The sequence below is a fragment of the Aspergillus fischeri genome, genomic scaffold (genome assembly GCF_000149645.3).
Source record: "Aspergillus fischeri NRRL 181 1099437636247 genomic scaffold, whole genome shotgun sequence".
Classification (NCBI taxonomy): Eukaryota; Fungi; Ascomycota; class Eurotiomycetes; order Eurotiales; family Aspergillaceae; genus Aspergillus; species Aspergillus fischeri.
The window spans coordinates 1,419,747-1,447,678 of NW_001509772.1; the positions used below are offsets into that span (position 1 = coordinate 1,419,747).

General features: G+C 48.1%; 10 protein-coding genes across 10 annotated transcripts, besides 1 other annotated feature; 5 read left to right on the forward strand and 5 right to left on the reverse strand.

The window, feature by feature from the left end:
• Positions 1-84: 84 nt before the first annotated feature.
• On the reverse strand, positions 85-631 carry NFIA_037330 (SCF ubiquitin ligase complex subunit HRT1; the record flags this gene model as incomplete). The annotated part of the gene is made up of 4 exons (XM_001266055.1): positions 85-183; positions 247-317; positions 372-450; positions 518-631. The coding sequence occupies 4 exons, from the start codon at positions 629-631 to the stop codon at positions 85-87; spliced, it is 363 nt and encodes a 120-aa protein (XP_001266056.1).
• Positions 632-1,602: 971 nt separating this feature from the next.
• NFIA_037340 (proline-rich nuclear receptor coactivator motif-containing protein) lies at positions 1,603-2,973 on the forward strand (the record flags this gene model as incomplete). The annotated part of the gene is made up of 1 exon (XM_001266056.1): positions 1,603-2,973. The coding sequence occupies one exon, from the start codon at positions 1,603-1,605 to the stop codon at positions 2,971-2,973; it is 1,371 nt and encodes a 456-aa protein (XP_001266057.1).
• Positions 2,974-6,191: 3,218 nt separating this feature from the next.
• NFIA_037350 (SMI1/KNR4 family protein) lies at positions 6,192-7,736 on the forward strand (the record flags this gene model as incomplete). The annotated part of the gene is made up of 1 exon (XM_001266057.1): positions 6,192-7,736. The coding sequence occupies one exon, from the start codon at positions 6,192-6,194 to the stop codon at positions 7,734-7,736; it is 1,545 nt and encodes a 514-aa protein (XP_001266058.1).
• Positions 7,737-8,464: 728 nt separating this feature from the next.
• NFIA_037360 (putative NTP binding protein) lies at positions 8,465-9,196 on the reverse strand (the record flags this gene model as incomplete). The annotated part of the gene is made up of 1 exon (XM_001266058.1): positions 8,465-9,196. The coding sequence occupies one exon, from the start codon at positions 9,194-9,196 to the stop codon at positions 8,465-8,467; it is 732 nt and encodes a 243-aa protein (XP_001266059.1).
• An 885-nt stretch (positions 9,197-10,081) lies between these two features.
• Positions 10,082-11,440, forward strand: gmtA (GDP-mannose transporter; the record flags this gene model as incomplete). Its single annotated transcript, XM_001266059.1, has 4 exons — positions 10,082-10,327; positions 10,397-10,484; positions 10,553-10,924; positions 10,998-11,440. The coding sequence occupies 4 exons, from the start codon at positions 10,082-10,084 to the stop codon at positions 11,438-11,440; spliced, it is 1,149 nt and encodes a 382-aa protein (XP_001266060.1).
• Positions 11,441-12,130: 690 nt separating this feature from the next.
• Positions 12,131-12,161: a microsatellite.
• Positions 12,162-12,324: 163 nt separating this feature from the next.
• NFIA_037380 (25S rRNA (uracil2634-N3)-methyltransferase) lies at positions 12,325-13,981 on the forward strand (the record flags this gene model as incomplete). The annotated part of the gene is made up of 2 exons (XM_001266060.1): positions 12,325-12,574; positions 12,957-13,981. 2 exons carry the CDS (start codon positions 12,325-12,327, stop codon positions 13,979-13,981), a joined length of 1,275 nt encoding a protein of 424 aa, XP_001266061.1.
• Positions 13,982-14,099: 118 nt separating this feature from the next.
• Positions 14,100-15,523, reverse strand: NFIA_037390 (FYV10 family protein; the record flags this gene model as incomplete). Its single annotated transcript, XM_001266061.1, has 4 exons — positions 14,100-14,402; positions 14,602-14,796; positions 14,866-15,405; positions 15,470-15,523. The coding sequence occupies 4 exons, from the start codon at positions 15,521-15,523 to the stop codon at positions 14,100-14,102; spliced, it is 1,092 nt and encodes a 363-aa protein (XP_001266062.1).
• Positions 15,524-16,185: 662 nt separating this feature from the next.
• Positions 16,186-17,932, reverse strand: cbf5 (pseudouridine synthase CBF5; the record flags this gene model as incomplete). The annotated part of the gene is made up of 5 exons (XM_001266062.1): positions 16,186-16,521; positions 16,589-16,815; positions 16,875-17,506; positions 17,571-17,727; positions 17,821-17,932. The coding sequence occupies 5 exons, from the start codon at positions 17,930-17,932 to the stop codon at positions 16,186-16,188; spliced, it is 1,464 nt and encodes a 487-aa protein (XP_001266063.1).
• Positions 17,933-22,638: 4,706 nt separating this feature from the next.
• Positions 22,639-23,145, forward strand: NFIA_037410 (prephenate dehydratase PHA2; the record flags this gene model as incomplete). The annotated part of the gene is made up of 1 exon (XM_001266063.1): positions 22,639-23,145. The coding sequence occupies one exon, from the start codon at positions 22,639-22,641 to the stop codon at positions 23,143-23,145; it is 507 nt and encodes a 168-aa protein (XP_001266064.1).
• A 678-nt stretch (positions 23,146-23,823) lies between these two features.
• NFIA_037420 (translation termination factor eRF1) lies at positions 23,824-25,251 on the reverse strand (the record flags this gene model as incomplete). Its single annotated transcript, XM_001266064.1, has 3 exons — positions 23,824-24,963; positions 25,025-25,074; positions 25,131-25,251. The coding sequence occupies 3 exons, from the start codon at positions 25,249-25,251 to the stop codon at positions 23,824-23,826; spliced, it is 1,311 nt and encodes a 436-aa protein (XP_001266065.1).
• Between the last annotated feature and the right edge of the window lie 2,681 nt (positions 25,252-27,932).

Genomic DNA, 27,932 nt, shown 5'->3' on the forward strand with positions numbered 1-27,932 from the left:
GATCGATAGAGTCCATATTCTAGGTTATGAGAGATCAAAAGGAGCAATCAAACTGAGACTTGCGTAAATCCCCGTATCTTTAATCTACCTGCCGTACTTCTGGAATTCCCAGTCTCTGTTATCCAACGGACAAACTTGCCGGGTTTTGAGCCAGCGAGATATGCAGTGGAAGTGGAATGCATGCTGAGAGGCAGAACATTTGTTAGCCTCAGATGAAGAAAAAGCGGTCGCTAAAGCGAAACCTACGTTGCAAATTCCCCAGGCTACTGTGCACTCCTCAGTTGTTGATGAACCTTGATTCGCCTGACACTCAATACCTGTGCGAAGCAGATGAGCATCCATCAAACAAAATAAAGGTGTGAGAGACATACATAAATCCATGATGTGGTTGCGGCAGATTGCACAGTTGTCGACGACGATATCCCAGGCCCACAAAGCGACGGCATTCCACTGCGTCAACCGTGTATTAGACCAGCCTTTTCTCAGAAATGGCAAGTATGCATCGATTCAGTCGTACCTTTTTCACCTCGAACTTCTTCTTGCCGTCACTAGCCCCTTCTGAGCCCTTGGACACGCCTTTGCCCTTGGCTGAGGCCCCGGCGGTTGCCTCCTTCATCTCCACATCCGCCATCATGATATTCTTCCTTACCCTAGCTACCTAGACAGACGTTCTAGGAGATGCCGGGGCTCACTGCAGTTTTGTGAAAGGGTCAAAGGAGGGGCCAATAATCTCGAATTACGTAGTTGGGAGTGATGGCAGGGTATTATCGGATGTTGCGGTGAAGACTGGTACTGACGTAAGTTTTCTGGCGATATACCTTTCTACTAGGAGTATAGAACTGATAAGAGGTCCTCTGAGGAGTTGGGTACATACCACTTGCTGTAGTACGAGAAAGAGATGATCCGATCCTGCACACTCGCGTCTCTGTTGATAAGAGATGGAGCGGCTGTTTTGAAAGCCTCACGACAGATGAAATTGCCTGTTTGATTGTGTTTGCAAGAACCAAATGAGGCCGAAGTGGCGTAGAGTCTACTCCATAACCTGACCACACTTAATGTTTGCTTGGGCACTGTTAGTCATCGCAGATCCCCACTTAGAGTTCCCTGACTCTCCCCAGCCGACTTCTTCCCGCCCTTCCCAAGGTTCATTTCGTCCACTTGCCAGTTTACTCCAACTTCAAATGTCTACAGCTACAAACATGCGTCTCTACCCTGTGTCCATTCTCTCCTTGCGTTCGCCTATCTAGATCTATCGCCTGCTCAAGTGTTTCGACCTGTCGCTTCCATTGCGACTCTCTAAACTCGCTCGACTGATAGACCATCCTTCTTTACTTTGTGCTCAGCTCGCCCTCTTTTCCTTGACCGGACAGCTTTGGCCATTGCATTTCCCTGGACGTTCTGAAATCAATTTCGTCATCTCTTGCTGTGTTTTTCTAGCGTTGAAGTATCTGATATCGACTGCTGGGCAGTATCACGGTGACTCGGCTTTATCCGTCATTGCTGTTATTCTTATCCGTGACCTCGCTCTTTATTGATCAGTTGCACTTCAAGTTCTTCCACGAATCTCCAAAGGCTGCCTATTTATTAAGCCATCTAGTCGCAATGTCGAGTACATCTACTCCTCCGACGCCCAAGGGATCTCGGAGCAACCGGCGCAACCCGAAGAAAACAACCACCCCTTCTAACCAGAAGGTGGCTTTGCTCACCACCCCTCCGTCATCGCCACCGGGGAATTCGAGCCCTGGAGAGACAGTTACCGATACATCTATTAATCTTCATAATCCTTCTAAGAGAAAGAATCCCCGCTCAAACAGAAAGCCACGCGACGCCCCTAAACCCTCGCCAGCGCACAACAACGGACACCGACATACATCCTCGCATCCAGCCAGCAGTACTCCCCAAGTCAAAGACAGCCCTCATTATGCGGGCCCAACATTCCATGCGTCGCCTGCTCCTTCAGCGCTCCCAATTCCGAGCTTTTTCTCGAAGTCTGTGCCAGAATCAGACCCCGCACAGGAAATCGAAGGGGACCATCTCGAAGCTGGCCTAGACCTGGACACTACACCGTCAAAGCCGCGGCCACGTTTTCAACCTCAGTCGGAAAAGTCACATTCGACGCCTCTTGACTTCTTATTCAAAGCTGCTGTTGAAGCCAGAAACTCTCAGCTTCAGCGGAGTCCTGAAGCCAATATTGGTACTCGGTCTCCACAAACAGATTCCAGAGTTCAACGTCACCAGATACCCAACTGTAAAAACGGAGCCTCCGCGGGTATTTTTCCTTTAGAGATGGAAAATTCAGGCCTACGGAACTCTCAAATCGGGCCTTCTTTCGCCACGTCCTACAAAGATCGCATGGACGCGTTGCGATCTTCGAGCTCGCCCTCTTCTCCAACACCGGAGCTCCACGAGGAAGAACGAAGAGCGAAGACTGAAGCTCTCAAGGATCTGTTGCTGAATCCACGACCTCAGAGGCCCTCAACTGCGTCTATTCTAAACCATAATCAAGCCATCGGTCACACTACGCGACCAAATCTCAGCCCTAACGTACCTCATTACGCGACTCCCATGAGGACTAGTTCGGGTCCGCCAGCGACCCTTTTTAGGGACATGCCGCCTGAACAGAAACACTCAACTTTCGAAAGTGGGCTACAATCCCCTTTCTATTATTCCAGCAGTGTCCAACAACCTCAGAGTTCGACAATGAAGAAAGGAATGTTTCCACCTAATCCTATGAATCCGATAAGCCCGTCGCCGTTTGAGACCTATGGGTCATCGAAATTCTCTCAACCCCATGCGCAGCAGCCAGCCTGTTACGCTCCACCACATCACCAGTCCTTCAAGTCTGGGGCAATACCGGCGGACACTTCCGCTCCTCTTGATACAAAGAAGATGGAAGATGATTTGAGGAGAATTCTGAAACTCGATGCTAATCCCAGCTTTCCGTCGAACGGTATTCAGAGCTCGTACGCTTGACGTTGAAGTTTGGCTCGGGCTTCTCCGTTACATGTTGGATTTGCCGCACGGGTTTAAGACGATATAACTGCACGATACACCCGGGAGAGGACTTACTTTGTTTTCATGATTGATCGATTGAGCACATAATGAACGATATTGATTCCAGCGGGGACTGTAGCGCGTCTTTTGCGTCCTGCGTTCTATTTGATTTCTCACTATTGTTTGTTTTTGTTCCCTTCTTTTCTCAGTCTTCTTTCTTGTTTTCTGTTTCTCTTTCCAATGCCTAAGTTTCACTGATGTCCTTTCTCGTTATGGGATCTAATGGAGTTATCTCTGCAAATATTTTTCTGATATCAGCTATTGCTCTCTTGAATGGCGGGGTCTATGGGTCCTTTCGTGGGGCGTCTATATACCCTCTATTGCATCGAACCCGGAGTCCGGTTGCCTTTGAGAGTTTTCTAGGTACCTTGTTTGGGACGGTCCATCTCTGCCTTGAATTTCAGGAATTCGTTTGCCCCTTGGTCTCTCTAACGTGTGCATAACGTGTGCAGCTGGCGCCATGAAGTCTCACAGTCTCAACTTTACTCGCTTGCCCTTCCAATTTACAACATCATCGCTTTACCTCTGTCATTTCCGGTTAGACTGGCTGTGAGAAGCTATTCGCATTTGCTTCGACGTCGAATCTACAATGATAGATTTGTGGTGTCAACGAGTCCGTTATTTGACTAGGTTGATTTCTACCTCATATTCTGTTTTGTGTGTTCTCAGTCTTTGGGCTATTTAGCTTGATGGCTTCGAGTCACTCTTCCGCCATGTCGATCACTATACGCAGTTTTCGCAAAGAAAATTCAATCTTCGTCTCGGGATGCATGCTCAGTCATGCACATCCTTCTCAGCACCCGCTCTGGCACTGTTGGCCTGTGATTCTGGTGGCCATCATTTGTATAGAGTAGAGTTGCCGCTAATACAGCGCTACATAGTAGGTACAGGAGTAGTTTAGGAAAGAGGGGATCCAGGATCAAGTCAATGGGGGTATATCGGCTACAACGCTCGCTACGTACTCTTAAAGGAGTTCTGTTTCTGGTATACCTTAGCTAACTTGTCTAGCTAGATGCTCGGTGTAATCCGTTTGTAACAGTAATACGGAGTAAATTCATCATAAGAATTTAAGGTACCTTAAGTATGCCGTGAGGTTGGCCGAGTCCAGAACCTGTATGGAAGCCGCCTCCCCCCCCCTAGAAGGTCCCTACCGTAGGTACTGCAGACTTGACAATGGAATTTGATGGAACTGATGATGTTCGATTCTTCGTGATTATGGATGGATGATGTTAGATACAGAAAGTAGCAGAATTCATAACTTCGTTAGAAAAGGGCAAGGAAGAGGGCAGTCACATTCGCTGAGCTGTTTGCACTGTTTGCACTCAACTCCGTCACAGTACCTAGCCTCCATACTAAGGTAGAGTGCCATTCGTTCCCCGCCCTGGTGGTTACCTAATAATAGATGCCACTGGTGAGTTTCATGGGTCCACTGGTTTGGTATTGTATTGGCTACCTTGTGAAGACGACGGGTTGGATTCGTGTTGAGAGACAGATCTTACAACTCCAAGACATGGCGAGTGCTTAATATCCTAGTAGTAAATATTTGAAGATTCATCAAGGGAACAATCAAGTGTCCGAGTCAGCCGCCCGGGGAACCAGGGATTAAAGAGAGGCGAATATGAAGTGATGAGCATCTGTCTACTCCATAGAGAGCAAAAACTCTTTCACATTTAAGATTGCCTGTCGATGATTATTTCGCTAAAACGCCACCGACTTAAGAAACGGTTCTCTGTAACTTGGGTTAGACTTACAATGGACCAGGAGATCCGGGTCTTGACTCTTAAGGCAGTTCACGTCCGATTTCCTACGCCATTTCCAGCCGGCCTAGTTAACCACAAGATCTCGATATTTATCGCCGCAATTGTGAGCGTTGAGTGTGCTAATTGTTCTAATAGCGGAAGGCGTTGGGGGTAGGAGAATACAAGTCCATACAGAATGGTATCGGTCGATGTTTTCGGCTGTTTGTTGCCAGTGGCATATACTCCGTAGATTATCTAGATATGTCTGTCAGTCCTGTACTTAGTGCGAATCAATCCAACCTTTAATTCTCTATGAACCTATCATCTACTCTGTATACTAGTAGTTTACTATTAGTTACGTATATGGGTCAGTCAACTCTACTCCGTACCTGAAAGGAAATGAGAGTTTCCACAGTCCCAGGGGCTCAAGGCGAATGAAATGATCAAATCATGGATGATCGGCTCATCCAAATATCCGCAGTCCAAACACGCACACATGAACGCGCTAAAGCTAGCCCCCGAAGAGGACATTGAAGAGGAGAAAAGTAGACATTCGAGAGACGAAGAAGCGTTGAAAACGGCGGAAGGAAAAGTGTAAGGCTACGTACTCACCGTGGTGTTCCTCCGTACAACCATAGTTACAGAGACATTGGTAGACTACCTAAATATCGCAATAATTTATCTACATATCTCCTGTTCAGATTGTTAAAACCGCTACCTCTGTTATTGGTCTTTGAAAATAACAGTTGGCGCATGGGCTCGTCTGCTTTTGGGTGATGGATTCCTACCGCTTTCTGCGTTCTGGCTTGTCTTCAATTGTCCAAGTCCGTAAAGGTCGATTGACTACTAATAATCATCGGCACCACCTCTTTTCGTCTGGAATCCATATACTTCCTTCTGGCTCCTCCTTGTTGATATTCCCTTCTCTATATCCCACACAGCCCATACCACTCCATACTTGCCATCCTATCTCCTTATTTCGTCAGGAAACTTAACGGATCAAGCGCCTTCTACCACATCCCCTCCGCTTCCCCTTGATCGAGGGGGAAAAAAGTCTTGGTCGTTTCGCCCTTTCTTCTCTATCTTCTCCGTCCCAAATCACCTCTCTCCTATCTGACCTCCAGCGTCAGTAATCAAATGACCCACATTCGGTACACTTGAGTATCCCAAACTTTCTAGATTCAGTTCGCCCTCGGCTTGGTGTTAGTGCTGTGGAGGTTCCCAACATGTCGAACGCGTAAGTTCTACTTCGCACTTGTCTGAAATTCCCTGGGGAATCAAGAAAAGAAGATAGCCCTTCTCATTCTACATAATACATCCGAAGTCAAAGAGACTGAGCGAATTGTCTGATTTTATTCGAACAGCTTCGGTTCAGCATGGCGCTCCTTTTGGCATACGATGACCTCCTATGATCGACATGCGTCCCACGACTCCCCATATCGGACCGGAAGACATGTACCTTTGAGTCAAAGCCGCCATGAGCCCCTCACGTCTATTGCGACGAGCGCCATTGAGTCTCGACCGGATCTGACTGATACATTTGAGGATGACCAACCGAAAGGGTCTACAAGTTCCAACTCTAACGGGTGGACTGGTTCCCCTACCGGAGTTGGTTCTCCTAACCGTCCCTATTCCCCCGGATTGAGGTCGCTTTCTTCACAGAAGCGGCGATCAACTGAACGTGGCGCAGATGGTGCCCCGGAGATTCAGATGCAAAGTTTCCATGACGGAGCTCCGCCTCCGCTCCCGGTGGCCCATTCATGGCGGAAAATTGAGCGATGGCTGGAAAATAATTACGAAGAGCTATACGATAATCTTTGCGAGGGGTGCACTCAAAACGATATAAATGAGTTGGAGCATGAATTGGATTGCAGCCTGCCCTTGGAGGTGCGGGAGTCCCTTATGATCCACGACGGTCAGGAGCGCCCTGGCCTCCCCACAGGCGTTATCTTCGGATGTATGCTTCTAGACTGCGAGGAAATCGTTCAAGAATGGAAGAACTGGAGAACGGTCAATGAAGAGTTTCTGAGCAACTCCACCATGATGAATCCTCCCCCGAAAGCCACAGCAAGCTCATCCTCTGCGGCACCTCCGCAAGGCCCGAATCCTCTCTGGAGACAAGAACTTCTGGACCGCCAGGACTCACAGCCTCCAGGCGCTGTACAGAAGGCATACGCACACCCTGCCTGGATCCCTCTTGCTCGTGATTGGGGTGGAAACAATATTGCGATCGACTTGGCCCCTGGCCCCGCCGGGAAATGGGGTCAGGTCATCATTTTCGGTCGTGACTACGACTGCAAATACGTTGTCGCTCGCTCTTGGGCTGCTTTCCTTGCTGTGGTCGCGGATGATATTTGCAGTGGTAAGGTCAACGTAGATGAGGAGACAAATGAGCTTAAATTGTTGGAATTTAAAGGTCAGAATGTTGAGCCGCCCTATTTGGAGATTCTGCGTTGGAGGACAGACCAGAAATATGGCAGAAGAGCCCCTCGACGCAAGGCGCCAAATGGACTGGGACTCAACACGAACAGCCGACCCGGGAAAGAATCCCCGTATGGAAGCCCAACACCTAGTGAAGAACGAGGCCGGTCTCCTCACCGATTTCCCAACCGCGGTTCTACTCAGAGCCCTAAGACGCAGTTCGGCGTTTCGAGTCCTCTAGCTCGTGTCACAGAAGAAGCGACAAGTCCTGTGAATACGAGCGCTGAAGTTGAGATGCCCGAAGATGCTTCCAAGGAAAATAGAAAGGAGCCTGAAACCGATGATTTGATGGAGGTGGTTACACCCCAAATCTCTGGGAAGGAAAATCAGGACCGAGCAGACAAGCATGACGAGCAGAAGTCACCCAAATCAGAAAAGGTGCAGAGACGTGAGTCTAACCAAGGGACAACCGCGGTCTCGGAAGCTGAGGTCTTGGGGGAAATGAAGAATATAGCCATCTAAGCCTGCTTTCCTGAGCTCTTTCCTTCTCTTTCTTGCGAGCACCCTTGTGCCAACGCTACGCGGCTGCTATTCCCTTTCTCTCGTTGACTTTACCTGTTGAAGAACAACAGCCTCCTCTGGCGAGTAGGCAGATGTGGTGTGACTGGTTTTAACCGCTTGTATAAATTTTCCTTGCTATTTCTGTTATTCATACGGTATTTCCATACTTCCATGGAGCATTCGATTTCTCTTTTCCGAAGATGGTCTTGTTTCTCATTCGCCTTGAGCCACATTGCCTGTAACTTACTGAATGATCATGCAGTTTAAGTTCAATATTAGCCAATTGACCTTCCGCTTGTCTCTCATGATTGAAGGATCCTCCTACTCGTTTTCCTAAGTGATGATTCTCTTCACGTGTCCTCTAGAAGAAAGAAGTTTCATTCGCTTATGAATGGCCATGTCTCCCATGATGTGTTTGACATGGCAAAACCGAACTTCTCATTACGAGAGGACGGGGGACACACCATCCTTTCAGTTTCCCCCTAAGTCTCACTGTACAGGCATCCAAACAAGCTTATGAGTGGCAGTATTAGCCCAATTGTATATGCCTTGGACACTTGAGATGTCTATGATCGTTTGCACACCAGATTGTGATTTACAAGCCAGAGCTATGGCTGTTCTCCTCCGCCGAGACAGATCAACTAGGTCATGCTGTTGTGGAAAAGAGCTTAAGGGTGCATACTGCCATCTCAGTCCCAGTCGTCGTCATCGTCATCATCGCCTCCAGGGTGTTGTCCATTTCCGCTCCGAATAGTCCGTCGCCCAGTACCTGGCCGTCTCCTGCTGGAACCTTCGTCGCCACTGCCACCCTCAGATATATCAGAATCATCCTGACTATGTTTGAACTTCGTCTGGGCGAGGATCCCTTTCCAAAGCAGCCGCTTTTCTAGAGTCGCGATATTAAAGCCGTCAGCCCCGTCCCCACCCCCGGCTCCAAGGCCTTCGAATCCCACCACACGCTCGACACCAATTCCGTCCTTGAACCCAATTACACAAGGAAGGACTCGTATGCTCAGCTTGTCCACCACGAAGGGGGTATTGCGCACATCGACGCGCGCGAAGCGCACCTCATGGTGCCGTGTTGCCAATGCCCGGATATGCTCATCCATGACCCCGCATCGGGCGAAATCCGGATGGGCAAAATGGATGACACAACGATGGGTCTGTGTTGTGAAGTCAAGCACGGCTTGGTCGTCTTTCAAAGTAGGGTAGAGGCCTTCTTCAACGAGGGTGGTTGCTGGATCGCGGAAAGAGGATCGATTGTTTTTGGCTGCAGAAAACTCGGCATTGAGTTGTTCGATGCGATGCGCACGGTAGGCCGAGTCATCCTCGTTCTCGAGCGCTTTAAACAGGGAATCGTCGTCATTGTCGTCGTCCAGATCTCGAGCGGGGTGGTGCTTCTGCTCTGAATCTTGATTCATGGCGCTGGCAGGTCTATTCTCTAGACCTATTAGTCGAATTAGGTTCTAGAAGAAAACGCTCAGGAGACAGATGAATTCATGGTTCGAAATGTCTTGAGAACCCAAAAGGGGTTGGTTGATAAAGCAGACGATTGTCATTGTAAAGTTAAGGGCACAGTGGAGATAAAACCCATAACGATCAATACGGAGGTTGAGCTCCTATTGCTCAGAAATGAGAAAAGTCTCAACATAGAATTTCCCCTTATATCCTATCATCGAAAGTAACCTCATCCATCAGTGGCGGAATGTGCACCTTCGCAGTAATCTCAAATGTGCTCCAGTGTTTCTATCCATTGATTGTTTGTGTATCAATTATGTTAAGGTACCTTATGGAACACTCTGTAATTTGTGTTGTATGTAATTATCAGGTACATTACCTGTACTCTGTATTCAAACGTACCTTCTCCTGGATGCCGCTTCCGGGACGGCGGCCTGGATCGTCAGGCAGAGAATTCTCTTCATTATTATTCATAATTAGAAAATAGCAACAGTGATCCTCTGTAATGAAAATAATAACATTTGATTGATTATATTTCTTCCATACAAAACCATTCTCATCTTATCAGGACTTCTGCTTATTTCCCACCAACCCCCCTTTCCTTACATACCTCATTCAAATAGGAGGAACTTGAAGGAAGTGGAAAAGGAATCAAGGCTCTTCCCTATATAATATATTGTGTTATCATTCATTGCTTCTCACATTCATTTTTTGCGTTCATCTTACCTTTTTCCCTCACGAATCCGACTCATCAGCAATTGTTTTGTGCCACTGAAGCATTCTCCCCTTCGTTCCTCGATTTCGTTCTTGTTCCCTCGGTCTTCGAATCCGATTCTCAGTCTCACACCATGGCGGACGACAAGAAAACGAATGAGTATACCGTCGAAATGGATAAGTTAGACCACGGCAATAAGAATTTCGAGGCGCCGGCCCCTGCTGTTCGGCCCAGAGGTCCTCCAGCTGCGCAGCTTGCCAATAATCCCATCCTGCCTGTGCTGGCTTATTGCGGTTCGTCTATTTTGATGACTGTCATGAACAAATATGTCCTTTCCGGCACGGATTTCAATCTCAATTTCTTCCTCCTTTGCGTGCAGGTAAGTTGGTCAGATTTGCCGGGGCGTAGAAGTCACCAAGCCTGAGCTGACAACGTCGTTTTACTCCAGTCAATTGTCTGTATTGTGGCGATTCAAACATGCAAGAGTAGCAAACTGATTACATATCGCGACTTCAATTCGGATGAGGCCAAGAAGTGTAAGCATCCCATTCCGTTGTTGGGTATCTCCAAGGAAAGCATTCTGACAGGTCTTCTTTCTGGCCAGGGTTTCCGATCACTCTGCTTCTGATTGGCATGATTTACACTGGCTCCAAGGCACTGCAATATCTATCGATCCCTGTGTACACCATCTTCAAGAATCTGACCATCATCCTAATCGCCTACGGAGAGGTACTTTGGTTTGGCGGTTCGGTGACGGGCATGACCCTCTTCTCGTTTGGACTTATGGTCCTGAGTTCCATCATCGCCGCGTGGGCCGATATCAAGCACGCAGTTGAAAGTAGTGGAGACGCTACTGCCAAAGTGTCGACTCTCAATGCTGGTTATATCTGGATGTTGATCAACTGTCTCTGCACTTCGTCCTACGTCCTGGGAATGCGCAAGCGAATCAAGTTGACCAACTTCAAGGACTTTGACAGTATGCCCCTTCTTGTTTCTATATCTCTGCCACGGAATCTTGGAGCTCGCGTCTAACCTTATGCCTCATTTAGCCATGTTCTACAACAATCTTCTGTCAATCCCTGTGCTTCTGGTTCTCACCTTCTTGATGGAGGACTGGTCTTCGGCAAACATCGCGCGCAATTTCCCCCCGGCCGATCGCAACGGCATCTTATTTGCCATGATTCTCTCCGGTCTGTCGTCCGTGTTCATCTCCTACACCTCCGCTTGGTGTGTCCGCGTGACCTCGTCGACAACCTATTCCATGGTCGGCGCTCTGAACAAGCTGCCCATCGCACTCTCCGGCTTGATCTTCTTCGATGCTCCCGTCACTTTCCCCAGCGTTTCTGCCATTGTTGTCGGTTTTATCAGTGGAATTGTTTACGCCGTTGCCAAGATCAAGCAAAGTGCCAAGCCAAAGACTGGTGTGCTGCCAATGTCGAACCCCCCCGTCAGTGCTAGCAGCCAGAGCATGAGAGACTCTCTGCGCTCCTGAATCACTTCACCCTGATGTGAAGGTTTAGCGAGATGTCGATGTGCACCTTATCATGAACGACGGACGCCCCTGTTATCATTTTGAATCAGCTCCCCGAAACAAACGTGGACTCGCCCCTAACATGAACGTGATATGTACCTATACTCCCTTTCAGACGTAGTTGTCCGCATTTCGGTCAACTTCGTTGTTGCATTTGGCCTTTGTGGTCGATAACGCTTCCTAGGAACCTCGCCTACCCTCATCGTATTCGGTCTGATGGGAAGGCTTCCTTCTTTCTGCTAAGATTTTTGTTTCAAATCACGAAGTTTTGGTCACGGCTTTCATTTCACCCTCCCCCGTCTTGATTGATACTACCTGCTCATATGCATGCCAATTTTCGGGACGTTGAGGCTGCAGACAGATCAGATGTTTGAAGACAGTGGATTTTTTTTCCTTGACAGTGTGATGTATATAACAACCTTGTACTTCTTTTTAATATGGTTATAGAGCGGGTTGGGTGACATAGTCCGTTCTTTGTCAAAATTGCTGAGGATTTAAAAAATACAGAATAGAAATCAATTCAGGATATAACAAAACAGTAATCTGCGAAATGAGCTGGCCAGTTGTCTCTGTTCCCTACCTGAGATTTAATTCAGAAAATCCATTGATTTCGGGGGATGAATTGGCCCGCGCGCAGGTTTGGAACTACTATTTTTCTTTTTTTTTTTTTTTTTTTTTTCTTCGGATCTGAGTCCTACCTTAATTTAATGGGGGAGTAGTCCCTAAATGGGTCCAGTTATTCAGGCAGTTCAGAGAACCGGCTCCGTCCTCAATTCTATCCTCGTTTAGATCCGTTCTGAAAGACGACAAGACCTGAAGGACCCAAGTTTATATATCTTAGAGACATGCCCAGATCGAAAAGAGCCCGGGCTAACGGGCCCCAGCGCGGTGATGGGCCTGGCTTCAAAGGAGCCCGGAAAATGCACACGTTTTCGAGATTATCTACATCTGCGGGGCCATCTTCGACATCTAAGACCCAGAAGAGTGGCATTGGCAACAATGGTACAGCGGAGAAGAACAAGAAGAATCCGGCCCAACATCGACGGCCTATTGTCCCATTTGGACGGAGAGATCGCATCCTACTTGTGGGTGAGGGTGAGTGCTTCGTCTCCTTATACTTCCGTACTGCTTTTCAAGATTAAAGTTTCCTTTAATGATTTTCTTTCTCAAATACTTGAAGCGTCCAGAGTCCTTCAGTCAATGTTATTCTCCCTATTTACGTTTGTCTGATGTGCTTGTCCGACAGAGTCAGGCGAGCGTCGATGTTTCCCCATGTGTTACCCTGCGAGGGCACTCGTCGTGTTGGCTTTGTTGAAGTTATAGTATAGTAGCGATCTGTATTGACGTTGACCCGACCTGAAGCTATTCTGTGCCTTTCCTTCCGTGTACTCATGCTGGCTCGGCTGAGCCCTGGTGTCTTGCGCTTCAAGACACCAGAGTTCCTGAATTGCAAATAGTCTGATGAGATGTTTACTAGGGGATTTCTCATTTGCTCGCTCTCTAGCAGTGCAGCACCGTTGCAGGAATATCCTGGCCACATGCTACGACTCTGAAGAGATGCTATATAGCAAATATCCACAAGCTAAACAGCATGTCCAGGATCTTCTTAGCTCGTTCTCTAATAAGAGAAAACAGAGTGATCTTGATGGATCTGAGACGGAGAAGGAAAGCACCCAGGGGAAAAAGAAAGGCGGAGAGCAGTCTGATAAGAAACAAGACTGCAAGCGTCGGGTTCCGAACGTACTCTTCGCAGTTGATGCGCGAAAACTCGGATCTCCCGCCGGAGGTGGGAAGGATGTCCGCACAGGCTTTGCACGCCGCGAGCGCAAACGTCCTGCTTGGCAGGAAAATAGGCAGAAGATCGAGCCAGCAACCACTACAGGTGGTCCTTGGGATATCATATGTTTCAACTTCCCACACGTCGGTGGCCTATCAACGGACGTGAATCGACAGGTTCGCTCAAACCAGGAATTACTTGTCGCCTTTTTTAAGGCCTGCGTGCCACTGTTGTCGGCCCGTCCGCAAGACTTGAACGGCGATGATGAAGACGAAGAGGATGACAACTGGAGCTCAAGTGAAGACAGTGAAACAGACTGGGGCGAGCAGGATGATCAGGATATCCTCGCCCATGGACGGCGAGGTAGATACAGGACCGAGCCAGGACAAATTTTAGTGACCATGTTTGAAGGCGAGCCTTACACCCTATGGAATATCAAGGATCTTGCACGGCACGCCGGTTTGCGGGTAGTCACGAGTTTTAGATTTCCGTGGAGCTCTTACCAGGGATACTCGCACGCTCGAACCCTCGGCGAGGTCGAAGGAAAGCATGGGGGAAGAGGGGGCTGGAGAGGAGAAGACCGCGAGGCAAGAATGTATGTCTTTGAGGCCAGGCAAGAAGATCAAGTTGCCCCGCCAAAGAATCCGCAGGCTACTAGATTGGACACTAAGGGAAAGAATAAGAAAAGGTCAAGGGACTCGTCCGATAGTGACGATAGCGACTAAGCTGTTAAGGGTTTTGTTCTCGTACTTAGCCTCTCCAGTACCTTCTGAGTAATGATATACAAATCGGGAGAGAATATGAAAACATGCAGCAGCCTCGATATTTTGGACACCTCCACAACTACATGATGTAAACTTTTTTCATTTCACTCTCGTCGAAGATCTCGCCGGTGGTGGGATCCTTCACCTTGCCTGTTTCGACACAGCCAAGTTTCTTGCTCATGTCTAGTAACCGCTGCTGACCGTAAATCCTACCATTTGGCAAGACAATCGGGTCACTTTCAACATAGCTCTTAGCATGATGGGCGTACGGCATATTACGCGCTAGTTCATTCAGCTCAGTCGAGCATATGGGGCATACGGATGTCGCAGTAGATAAAGAGTTGGAGCTCGAGGAGGTATATGCGGAATGGCAAGATGGAGTCTTGAGGGCCGATAAGCCAGCAGACAATGCAATATGTAATAACGGGCTTGAAGGCAACGATAGAAGTTCATGATGGGTCCGGATGAAGAGGTCAGACAGGTGATTCCACCGGTCGAATGAGTACATTGACTGAAAACCGGTTAGCTGCGATTTTCAGGCACAACGGGCGGATTTGAAGACAAAAATTAGACGGATGTACCTTGTACGGTTCAGCCTTAGTGTCCTGAGGGAAGGCGAGTAGTCCTGCTGCTCGATGAATTTCTTTTGATTGCGTTTCGGTATACGGAGTAAGATATCGTTTGGCATGTGCCATAGCGTCCATGAGCTTTCCTCTATCACCTGTCCTGAGCATTTCGATATACTGCTGCAGGCGTAATTCAAACTCCAGATTGAACTGTGTCTGGTTTGTTAGTGAATGTGACTGGATTCGAGACACAGCGATGTTCATGTGTGCTCCACATACCTGGCTCTTCTTCAACGCCGCTTTGTTCTCGTTACACCACCGCAAAGCGTCCTTTGTTTCCCCACGGCGCAAGCTCTGAGCAATCCTTTGGCACTGTACGAAGACATCCAGATCAACTAGGTCTTCGATGCCCTTCTCCTGGGCCAACCGCTGAGCACTCTCAGTGTACCCGGAACGCAGCATGTGATCAACCACCAGCCTATCCAGCCTAATCCTGGACCACTGGTCATATTTGACATCTGCCAAGCTGGGAATTTGGTGCAGATGCTCCAGATGCTGTATACGTTTTCGTGACTGGTTTTGGATTTTCTTCTCCTCTTGCTGGATACTTTCCATTTTCCGTTTCAGGTTTTGCATGCGAGCCAACATAGAGTCGAGAGCCGCGAGAGTTTGATCCGGTGTCTGATCATTTGACAGGGAGGCATTGGCGGCCTCTTTGAGCGCGTGAATGACATATTCCCTTTCCCTCTCGACAAGTCGTTGAACAGATTTGAAGTTTCTCCGTGCAAGCTCGTGAGGTAATCGTAGAAGAGGCTGATCCTACATGACCACAAGATGCCAACATCAGCTACAGCGTATAGACATGGGCAGTGGAGGGAATTACCAGGAGCAGATGATTCTCCGCATTGAGCTTCGTTGACGTCAGCTCTGCAGCCATGAAGATTTCCGGATCGTCTGCGCGTGGTCGTATTCGATACTTCTTTCACGTTAAGCCTGAAAGAAGGGAGATCGTGGGGGTTTGGGAGAATAAGCCTATGATTAGAGTGAGATAACAAAGAGAGAGAAAGCCGTTGCGACGCAACACAAGATGGCATCCATGTAGCAGGTGGGACGGGCGGCGGGGAAATAATCGGCTTGTCGGACTTGGTGCGGAGAACATCGGCGAAAAAGGTCACGAGCCACGGCACAGAAAGGCCCTTCCAACAACCAACAACCAACATGAACGCAAAGTACTTTTATCGCCAGTAAGAGCAGATAAGTAATACATAAGTTTTACATAGATAGATGCACACTGGTAATCCAGGACGATACCTGAATCATAAGACGCTACCTGGATACCCACGTTGGTGGAACCATATTACAATGAGAGATGCAGTAAAGGCTCTTTCTGTGATTGCTGACTTGAGAGCAGTCGTAAATGATACAAGAAAGACTAACATTGGTTCCCTTTTCAACCCAAGACTCCGATAAACAAGAAACAAAATAAGGTACAGACAGCGTGCCCGCATGACGGTTCGAGAAGCAAATACACAGCAGCAACAAAGTCTTCCAACCATGGAAGCCCGGTATCCGAGTAAGTAATAAGGTCCCGGTATATGTCTAGTCGCTATCACCACTGTCCTCCTTCTCCTGCTTGGATTTTCTCCGTTCTTTCTTTTCCTTCTTCTCCTTCTTCTTGCGCTTACGCTCTGCACGTTCCTCTGCTGTTTCACCCTCATGCCTCTTGCGTTTCTTCTCTTCCTTGGTTTCATCGACATCCATCTTGGACTGGGGTGAAGAAGGCGCCTCGTCCTGTTCGGTAGTTAGGGCAGCAGCCACGTCTTCTTTAGCTGTCGATCCAGGTGCAGCCTGAGCGGAAGCTTCTTCGGGGGCGCTGTAATCCTTGTATTCGGTTTTCCATTTGGCGGGGGTGTCCTCATTTGCTCGGCCATATTTCTTGAGGGCTGGTCAGCGTACAAAAACCACGAAAACCTATGTTGGAAGGCGAAACCCAGCAACTTACATCCAGTTTTCCAGCTGACTTGAGCTTTTTCTTCTCCAGAGCTACAGGGCCCAGACCCCATCTGCGAGGGTAGAGATCACGTTCCATGATGCAACGTTTGACCTTAGCTACGACACCATGATCGCAGGTGGAAAGTTCAACAGTAGACATTTGAGCGATACCAATGGCGATGGCTTCACCCTTTGTAGTCATGAGAACAACTTCTTCGTTGACATCAATGCCAGCCTCTGGACATCGGTCAGCAACTAGGTGAAAATCAACATCACCGAGAGCAAATCGAACTTACCAAAGCGCAGGAGACCAGGAATCATGAGCTTTGCGCCATAGCACACAGCATTGACGGCGCTGTCTTTAACGACAATACGCTTGTAGGTCGTGAGAAGAGACTCGAGAGGTCGGATGACCCTGCGCAGGTAAGACTCGTCCCGCTGGTTATCGTACATCCACTGCGCATCCAGGACGTCATGAAGAGTCACGAGGCCATTGTTCTCGTCCATAGCTCCACTTCGTACACGCCGAAGTTCCTGCATGTGAGCACCGACACCAAGCAAAAGACCCAAGTGAACGCAAAGAGTTCGAATATAAGTTCCAGCCTCGCAGCTGACCCAGAACACGCCAAGGTGTCTATCATTGTCGAACTCGTAGAGTTTGCTTTCGTGGATCGTTCTGATACGAAGTTGACGCTTGACGGCAGAGATCAGAGGAGGCCGCTGGAAGAGAGCGCCAGTCAAGGTCTCAAGAGCTCTCTTGAACTGAGCCTCACCACCGGGAATCTTGTCATGGAGACGAATGACGCAGACGTACTCCTTTCCGGCACCTTGTTGGGACTTGACCAAGCGGGTCGCACGGTCAATGCAGACGATCAAGCAACCGGTGACCTTCGGGTCAAGAGTTCCACTGTGACCAGTTTTCTCCGCCCTGCAAAACATGCCATGGTTTAGCATCTGGTTCCGAATCTCAGCGCAGAAAGATCACAATTTACCTCAAAATTCTCTTCATCCAAGCGACAACCTCGTGACTAGATGGATTGGAAGGCTTGTCAAGGTTGATCACACCTGAACTGATGTAGGACTTCAGGTCACGCTTGAGAGGCGAGCAACCAGCGGGAATTGGTGTGAAATGACCGGTCCTCACCATGACTGGGATAAAATCAGTTCAAGCTACTTTACACAAGAATAACCCTGCCATCGTGCAGAGCGAAGGACCATGAATCTGATCAAGTATTCACGTACGCTTGTCATAATTCTTTAGCAGCAAAGGCCACTCTTCTGTGGAGATGTTGGAGGCACCAGCTTCAGGCTTGATGGTGTAGTCCATCTCTTCCTTAGCCACTGAGACTGCCATCTTGAAACTTGGCTTCAAGAGTTCAATGTCACCAGGTGAAGGCGCGTTTTGGTGAGAAGCGCAGGAAAAATTGCACCAACTTCACCAAGGTTTTGCTCTGGCGCTAGTGAGAAAAGAAACTTTTGGGAAATTTTGAAGTGCGGCAAAAGGTCTAACTACCAAAGAGGTTAGCGTCGGGAAGCTCAGAATCAGGCCGATAGTCCCGTGACTTTCAGTGAAAGTAATCCACGGTTTGCGTAAGTCTGCGCTGCGGTGCGCTGCATAAATAGCTAACACCGTCGAAGTCTACTCTCGCTTATACAAGAGACTGTCGGGGTCCTGCGTCTACATTTTTATAACGTTTTGTGTTCTGAACATCATGATGTACTGGATTATGAATGAAATGACACTTCTTGATCTCAAGGATAAAGCGGAGGTGACACTCGTTAAAATAAGGGACCTGCCAGGCATAGTACTATGCAGTATCAACTGCATCAGCAAAGACAAAGGTAGGAGTAAACAGTAGAGCGTCGGACTCTAGGACCTGTTTTCAGATGAATTAGCTACCACCAAGTCTCCGCCCCGGCCCCCTTCCACCCCATGGGCTCTGAAAGGATGAAGCCCAGCCACTTGACGAGGGAGGGGGGTTTTGACCCGCTGGCCGATAGGCTGTTCCATAGGCCCGATATTCCCCTCTAGGGGCGTAGGCGGCGAAAAATCTCCTTACGAAAGCTGGCGTGGTGAGGTAGTTTCTTCCTCCACCGAAGGTCGGATAAAGACGTGTGAGAAAATCATACAAGTGGGCAGCGATGATTCCCATGCCCTCGCTCAACGCAGCGGGCCACCCGGCCATGACCAGAGTGAGCACGAGCATCGCCCAGGGTAAGTATTCGATGGGTATCTGGATGATAATAAAGGTTGCTCTTTTCCCTCGATTGTCCTGTGCAAAGGTGTAGACAAATGCTAGAATCAGAGCTGTCGCAAGTTAGCATGGGTGAAAACACGATTCGCCAGGTTAGGCTCACCCGAGGTGAAGATTACGCCACTTAAGAAGTAACCTGCGGTGACCTTCGATTCATCAGCTTTGTGTACTTGATCAAGGCTACTTCCAAGGTAGAAATTGGAACAGGTTTCAGGAGAGAGTATAACAATTCATGATTGACATTACAGATAGAAGAGTATATGGAATGTAGGGCACCATAACCACCAACGTGATACTATTTAATCACGATGGCTATCTCAGTGGTCTTCCCACCATACCCACAACGCATACAGCCCTATAGGATCAATGAGAGAGGTGCTGTATGGGATGCAGGGGTGATCTTCCTCGCTTCCAGGAACCGCTTCAGCTAGCTGAGGCTGGGCGGGCAGATAACGCGAGGTGACTATGCTAGGGTTCAAAGAGAAGGTTTGCAGAGACGAGGAAACGTTGAGGAAGTGTGGTGGTTTTTCTATCGGATGATGACCCATCCGATACTTGTCCTCTAGACTTACCATGATAACAAAGGCTACGAATAAAACGTAGGTGAAGAAGTCACCAGGCGAACTGAAACGGGGTGAGCCTGTCTCAAGTGCGCTGCCATAGGTATACACTAATGGCAGGTTAGCGTGGCTAAAAACCGGTCCGACATGAAGTCGTACTAAAGTAAAGATCGAATATGAAGGAAAGACCCGATCCTGTCAGAAGAAAAGGTGAAAACAATCTCCATAACTGAGGCGGAAGCCTAAAAAGCAGCCTCGGAATGAACACAACATAATAGCCGCTCAGCAGGCCACCATAAACCAGAGCTGATTGAGCAAATGTCAGAGCAGTAAGCGTCCTGTCATCGAACGTTAGACAGGATCCCTCAAAATAATGCGTTCAAGGCGGCGTAGGTGTACCTCGTGACAGGAGGAGCAGACCAGAAACGATCCATGTTAGTGAGTGGAATTGTAAATTTGGCTCCCACTGCCTGACTGTGTTGTTAGAAGAATCACAGTTTACATATCATAGAATAGTGGCAGTTTTTTGCGAAGAATGTCAACTTGATGTCATTGAGAAGTTGTATCGAAAGGTGAGAGGAGGAGATTTTCGGAGGAGGAATAAAATGTTTGCAAGAACTAGCTGCTGCCTTGATAAGTTTTTCCATTCCGGTAAACGAACAGACCCACTGTATTAGTGGGCGTAGGGTCACGTGCAGAGTCATGACTTACAGTTACATCGTCTTAACTAGGACCTCATGTACAGAGTAGGGCTTCTCGTAGTACTTCTTCATCAGACAAAATATTAGCTTTTCTACTTTCTGTTTCTCTTTACATAGGACTGATACCCTAAATGTTGTGGTTATGCTTTCAGCAGGGTCTGTCAGATGGAATAAAGAGCTATGCTTGATGAGCAGTGCCCCTGCTATGTAATCCCAAGCTGTAGTCTGTCTAGGGATACATGTGATTGAACTACACTCAAGATGGCCTGGTAGGAAACGCCGGATCCGAACCCTTTCTTCGTTTGTACTCTTCCATGAACAAAGCTTTTCTTTCTCTTTATTTCTTTTTCTAAGCACTACCGCACAAGCGACAAGGTCCGTATACAGACCTAATATTTCCAGGCTAATGACTTCGTATCGAACGCTCATCACAAACTGTGCTACTGGCTGGGAGCGAGGACATCCGCTAAGTTTCAAGTTTTCGATCAGGTGAGAGAAGCTCTCATTGAGGAGCGGTCCATTGGGCGCATGCATGGTAATTTGTTCCATTGTTGCACCGGAAGTTTGGGACAAGCTTCACTTTCATTGCCATCCGAGGTACAAGCACAATGTGATCATTGTTAGTTGTCAAGTCTATCACCGCGAATCTTTACACTTGTTTGTCTTCACAGTGCCTCTGACAGCCAGACCACCGTTGTGTCCTTCGATCCAAATATCCCAAGCCCCGCTTCCCTTGTCGAACCTGGGCTTACCGCAGATGGTTAAGTCCTCGTCAACATATAAAGGACACAGATTTCTATATTCTATCTCACTGATTGCGCGGTTAGACTCCACTAAGTAGCTCTGCAAAACCGTGAGAAGCAATGTGAGAGTCAGTGGGCCGTGAACAAGGAGAGTTGGGTAACCTTCGACATTCTGGGTATAAGATGTGTCAAGGTGAATGGAGTGCGCATTGAATGTGAGTGCTGAAAATCGAAATAATAAATCCTTGGTCGGTTTGATCTTATGGCGAAAGTCGGCGTCTGAGGGAGCTTTAGGCAAAAGAAATGACAGTCAGCACGTCCTCGAAAGCAAAACTTGGCTTGGTCTCAATTACCCTGAATTTTCCTGCGAACCTTCTCAAAGTCCCCTTTATCTGTTTCGATTTGCTGTGTGGTCTTTTGGCGCATAAAAACTAGGCTTCTATTTTCAATAACCGATGACTCCCTGTTTTCATTTGCGTCGTCACTCCATAAACGTCCCCTGATACTCTCCTCTTCCTCGTCTTCCTTGACCGTGCCGATACGTCTCTCTATATCGACCAAAAGTTTTTCCTCTCCTTGGTGGCCTTTGACTATTACGTCCCGAATTGTTTCAATGCAGACAGCCCGACTGCCATCAAGGAGAGGACTGTGCATCAATGGGAATCTAACCCTTCCACCAGCCCAAAGACGCCTGATAAATGGCTGTCCCGGGAAATGCAATGTATCAGTACCATCCGGGAGTATTTGAGATAGAGTGACTTGAGGAGGAAAGTAGACTAAATGATGCCCTGGCTTCAGGGGGGGCGGTCGCTTAATTGAGGGGAGGGTCGCATGCTTGTACCCTGTGTGCTGCAAGTGTGGAATGATATCCACCAAAGTCAGGTTCAAGAGATGAGACGGTTGAGGATGAAGATAGTCATATATTAAGGGAAGTCGTCGTGCGATCAATTCCCGGCGCAAGCTTCCAGAGAATGTAGAGTAAGTTCGCATTTTGGTGCTTGTGTATAGCCGTCCCAATGGCAATGGGAGGTTGGCTGTAATTGCTCTCATCTAGTAATGCCAGATTCTTGTGAGCAGTCCAACAGCAAGCAAAGATGACTTGTGTTCTTGGATATCCTAGGCATTTGTGGCAGTGAAACTTGCAGTTTCTGTTTGTTTTGTTTGCTCTAATCGGCTCGCAGCTACGAGTAACTCCCAAGTCAAAAATGCCGGAGCTCAGACAAAGTTCCCGCAGTGCCAGGGGGGCAGCTGATTGACCTCCTTAACTGTTCCAGAGAGTCTAAGGAGGAGTCCACCTAGGTTCAGGGATTCATGGAGCCAATCAGAGTGACTTTTCTTGGCCCTGCAGCGTCCTTTTCCCATCAGGTCAGGAATGGTGAGCTCATCATAAACTTCGAACATCATTAATGTGAAGATACAGGCTGCCGTTGAGTGTTTTGGATCTTCTGCTGAGTTGTCACCCCGCCTATCGTTCGCGGATGCTTTCGCCGCAGTTCAGCAGGGCGAAGCAGACTATGCCATCATTCCTTTCGAGAATTCGACCAACGGATCAGTTGTCCAGAATCTTGATCTTTTAGGAGATCGATATGGGCTATACGAAGATGTGAATGTATGCGGAGAGCATTATCTGACAGTTCACCACTGCCTGCTGGTTCGAAAGGGCCTGTCGCAACCGGATATAAGGTCAATAACAAAGCTCTATACACACCCCCAGGCATGGGGTCAATGTGAGAATTTCCTGGCGAAATTCTTAAAAGGCATCGAAAGGCAGGACGTTTCTTCGACCTCGAAAGCTGCTGAGATGGTCTCACTTGAGACACAAGAACACAGTGGTGCCATAGCTAGCCGGTTCGCTGCTGACTACCACGGCCTAGATGTACTCTCGGAAAATATCGAGGACAAGGCCGACAATACAACGCGATTCCTCGTTCTGAGGAACACAAAGTCAGAACGTACAGCCCGGCTTCCATTTGACGCTGTGAAAGCGCCCTCAGTCGCATTAAAACCCCGGCCCACACCGTCTGCGGAAAAGACTCTGATCTCGTTCAGAATCCGTCAGGATTTTCCAGGGGCATTGGCAGACGCTCTGTTGATATTCAAGGAATTTGGTATGAATCTTACCAGCATCAACACGCGACCGAGTCAGAGGAGGGCTTGGCAATATGTATTCTTTGTCGAATGCCAACAATTCCCTACGGACCAGAATAGCCAGGGGGTTACTAAAATTCTGGATAAGATGCAGCAGGTTACTGAGGGCTGCAGGCATCTTGGCACTTGGAAAGACCAGCTTTCAACTAGCAGCGTTTGATACATGGCACATGCTATTTCATCTGACATCCCTGGAAAGCACAGATATGATTTTCTATATACGGAACGGCAACTTTCTTAAGAAGACATTTTCGTGTTTCATCGCGAACAGAGCCACTCTGGCAAATACCGAGGTGCATTGCTAGTTGCCGTTGGTCACATGGAGAACGCAGAAATAACAAGCGTAAATGGAAGGAATTGCGACCCAGTAAACTGTGCCAAAAAAGAACAATCTCAATCTCGCCAGCTTAGTTCTTAAGCTCGACCATGTTTTGTGAGCGGCTGAGTTCTGCACAACAGATCCACCATTCTTCAGCAAAGCACTCTTCGGGCCAACCCAGAGAAAACTAGGTAGCCTCAGTGACCATGTTACGGAGCTTGGATGGCCCTGATGCGCGGCGACTTGTCAGACTCGGTTCCGGACCAAATTGTATGTCGGAAATGGATTATAGACAAACCTCTGAGCAGTTTTATAGAGTTTTGTCCAGACCACAGCGCGGTACGTGCCAAGGTAGCCATGGATTCACCATGAAAGCCGCCTTCACGAACGACAGGGCGAGCCGTCAAAAGATCCGTGTTGGGAACTTCTGGCCGTTCATCCTCGCTCTCTGCGAGGCCGCTGAACCGTCAATCTGCACAGATACCCTGCGTTAGCATGCATGATAAGATTTTTTAGGGTTCAAGACGTACCGTCGTAAAATTCATCTTCGTCATCAAGGTCGGCAAGCTGTTCAAAGTTGACCTTGTACCGCAAGAGTGCTCCAATCCCACCAAAGCCCTTCACAAACTGGTTTCCTTCACTGGATTTATCTGAAACAAACTCCAGCGTAGCACCAAAATCTTTGTAGTTCTCGGCAAGCCACTCGAGGAAAGAAGTCTGCTCAACAACTTCCATCTCAGTGCCAGTGTCTTTGTCGGTGAACAACGCTCGGTTCTCTTCTTGAGCTTTGGTGGCATGGACAATGACTTCGGAGCCAGTTGACGTCTTGAGAACATATCGAGTCACGTCGAGGTTCTCATAAACGATGAGAGTCTCCGCGGCACCGAGTTCCAAGGCCTTCAAAGTGTCATCAATACCATAGCAGACTTTTCCAGTATCTTGACTGATTTCCTGGAAGTACTGGCCAATCAGCTTTTTCTCCTGGACAAACTTGACATTGCTCAGAGTCTCCGAGGAGAGTTCAATAGCTTGGTTGAACCCATTTTCTCCGCCGTAAGAGACATCCACGACTTTGATGACCTTGGCCTGCAGACGCTGATCGAACATATCTGACTGGTTGAGGTCATTCTTGAAATCAGCAGAACCTGCTAAAATCAGGCCCGCAACGTTCACTTTGTCGTTCGTGATGAAGTTTTGGACAGCCAGTTCGGCAATCTTGCGCACATAGTTATGACGTTTTTCCTCACGCAGACGGGCAAAACGCAACGCGGACTGACCACCACGACCGTGTTTCTTGGGTAAGTCAACGCTTAGCTTCTGAATGACTTCTCGTGTATTGCCACTCAGTGTGCCGAAGAGGGCGCCGTTTCCATCCATGACAATGAAGCCAAACTTCTGATCTGACTCAAGGAGCTCACTCAAAGCTTCTGTATGGAACTTATTGTCACAAAGATAGAGCGAGGTATTGATGGGTTTGAATGGCTCGAAATCAATGTTGATCTTTCGTTCTTTGCCTTCTGACGTGATGATTTCACCACAGTAGATCACCAGGCCGTTTGGAGGAACCTTGTTGTACAGCTTAAGACGTTGCTGCGTAGAAGTGATGGCTGAAAGGACGGAGAGGCGGTTGACGCGAGATTTAATATTGGAAGCGGTACCCTACCAGTTCCGTCAGTGAGCAATTAAGACATAAATATGGACTCCACGGAATTGGACATACAAATTCTTCAGCTAACATCTTTGCCGCTCGTGACACTTGATCTTTGGGGGCTGGAGATTTACGTTAGCGATGCATCTAGCAAAGAGGCGAATGCGAAGAGCCTCACGAATGATAAGAGAAATCATCGAAGTTCCATTTCCCCTAGCGGCCTCAAGCCGCTTGATAAGCTTCTTCACCTTCCATATTTCGATGTTCTTCTCAGCTTCGTTCGGCTGAGGCGCGCTCATGTTGGGCGACGCGACGGTAATTGGCGACCAGAGGCAGAATAGGCTTCACAACTTGACAGTCTGATGCTGGGAAAGATTATTATTAGCGCTAGAAGGCAGAGAAGTCGGAGAAATTCGCCTCTTTATTTTTTTAAGGACAAATTCGTAATCAGATAAACAAAGAAGAGAAGAAACTGAGAGAAGCAATCGAGTCACATACCTTAAAGCTGGTCAATTTGCCGTCCAGGTCCAGCGGGGTGTTGGAGCAAATTTCATCAGGCACCGTGGGGTGGCAGGGGACAGACAATAATAAGGCGAATGAGTAATAATAATATGGGTCAGTCGTCGCCTGTTCTTCCTGGATGACATAAGCCTAATCTTGGAGGCTAGTTACAGCGAGCACCTTGTACCAATAACGTAGTTTAAATGATGTAGGAGTACTTCATGCAAGCAATAATATGTATGCATCAAAAGGCCATTGAGGATGGGTGGTATAGGGAACTGGATCTTCCTCAGGTAACTGTCCTCGTGGCTCTGATAATCATCTCTTTTGTTGCTCTCTGAATTTTATAATACCAGAGCTCAAGGTTCGCTCTGTTAAGGATTCTCCATGATTAATCCCTGTGATACTCTGGTTTTTACCCTCGTTTTCATGCTCTGCTGTCGTTTATCAATATTTAATACCAGTCCGTGTCCATTGTATCATCTGAATCTATGATCTTTCATTTTTAGATCTTGATGCGGTGGCTTCTTATCTGCCAGCATAGGTAAGGTACTTACTGATATTAGACCCCACTTCACCAAGCCTGCTCATAGGTTTTATCTAAACCACTACAATGCATATTCGTCTAAAGTTGCTTTCTCCCCCGTTTCTATATGCTCTTGTCGGCACATTCGAAACAGTATCCAAGCACTCGATAATCCAGGATTTGCACATCTATTGTCAGGACGACCAAGACAACTAATACCTTGTTGACTTTGTTCTATCTGTTCGTCCGTACAACTTCCTCGACGGTTCACCAACCATATTTTGTGGGAGAAACTTTGGCCGAAGGGATATAATAGAAAAGAGAAGGTAAAAAGGAGCGATGCAGGAGCAATCATTGTCGACCGCTGAGAATCACGGGGACTTGTCCGGCAATGACCAGCAGTCATATGAAGGGAGGATTTTTGATTCCGATGCCTACAGCCAAGCCAGCTCAACGAGCTACGATGGCCGTCCGATCAATGACTACGATTTGCAGAGACAAAGGTGAAACATATCACGATCGTCTCGCTCATAGAACTTTCTCCAATTAACGTCTTTGTCTAGGTCGTCTTCGTTCTCTGCGCGCTTCAGATTTGCGGGCGGCCCCAACAGCATTGATCATTTTGCTCGCTCATGGCAACGAGCCGCTTGTTTCCCCGAAGTCCTCCCTCGACGTTCCTCGTTCGCGGCGGCTAGACCGGATGAAGAATGGACTTCGGGGTGGAATGAGGATCTTGCATCGCGAAGCTCTTTATCAGCCAGGCAGGAGGCTGATTATACACGGCCATTGCTGCATCATGACGAGGAAGGAGACGGGAGTAAAACTAGTCACTCAAAAAAGGCGTTCCCAAGTACCGCCATCCTTAGCTCATCATTGGATAGAAGTCTGGGGACATCTTACGGTACGATCTCATCTAGGGTCAGTGAGGCGACTCGGAGAAACGCAATACAATTTCATAGGGAACAAGTGGCACATCGCAACGCAGCTGTAATTCCCGATGGTGAGCCTCTCCTTGTCAAACAGATTCAGCACGATGATGGAACGCGAGACAGTGTCGTTGTAGGCCAATCTACTGTACCGCAGACTGTTTTCAATTCGGTCAATGTCTTGATTGGAGTCGGCCTGTTGTCGTTGCCTCTGGCAATGAAATACGCTGGGTGGCTCCTGGGGTTATCGTTCCTCCTCTTCGCTGCCGTGACGACTTCGTACACTGCCAAGATCCTGGCTAAATGCTTAGACGTTGACCGAAGCCTTGTGACATATGCAGATGTAGCCTACATCAGCTTTGGGCATCATGCACGGATTGTTACGAGTCTCTTATTCTGTTTGGAGCTGATAGGGGCTTGCGTCGCCCTAGTTGTGCTTTTCGCCGACAGTCTTAATGCTCTGATTCCCGGTCTGAGCATCCTTCAATGGAAAATAACTTGCGGGTTTATGCTAATGCCGCTCAACTTCGTTCCCTTGCGGTTACTAAGTGTCACGAGTATACTAGGCATCTTGTCGTGTACTTCCAGTGTGTTACTTCCTGTCTCTGAACGGCGGTCGCACGATGTACTAATATCTACAGTTGTCAGTATCATATTCATTGACGGTTTGGTCAAACCAGATAGCCCGGGCTCCCTTCGTCAACCAGCCAGAACCACAATGTTTCCTGACAACTGGGCCACTCTTCCGCTCAGTTTTGGTCTTATTATGTGTGAGTTTACCAGTTCCTTTGTCCGAATCTCGTGTGCTGACTTGACTGATTCTCAATTCAGCCCCGTGGGGGGCACATTCGTGCTTCCCGTGTATCTATCGTGACATGAGGCATCCTCATAAGTACGGCAAGAGCCTTTGGGCGACATATATATTCACAGTATGTATTGCAGCACGCCGGCGTGTCGAGCGCTAACATAATCAACAGTATTCATTGGATTGCGCAATGGCTATCGTGGGATGGTTGATGTTCGGCGA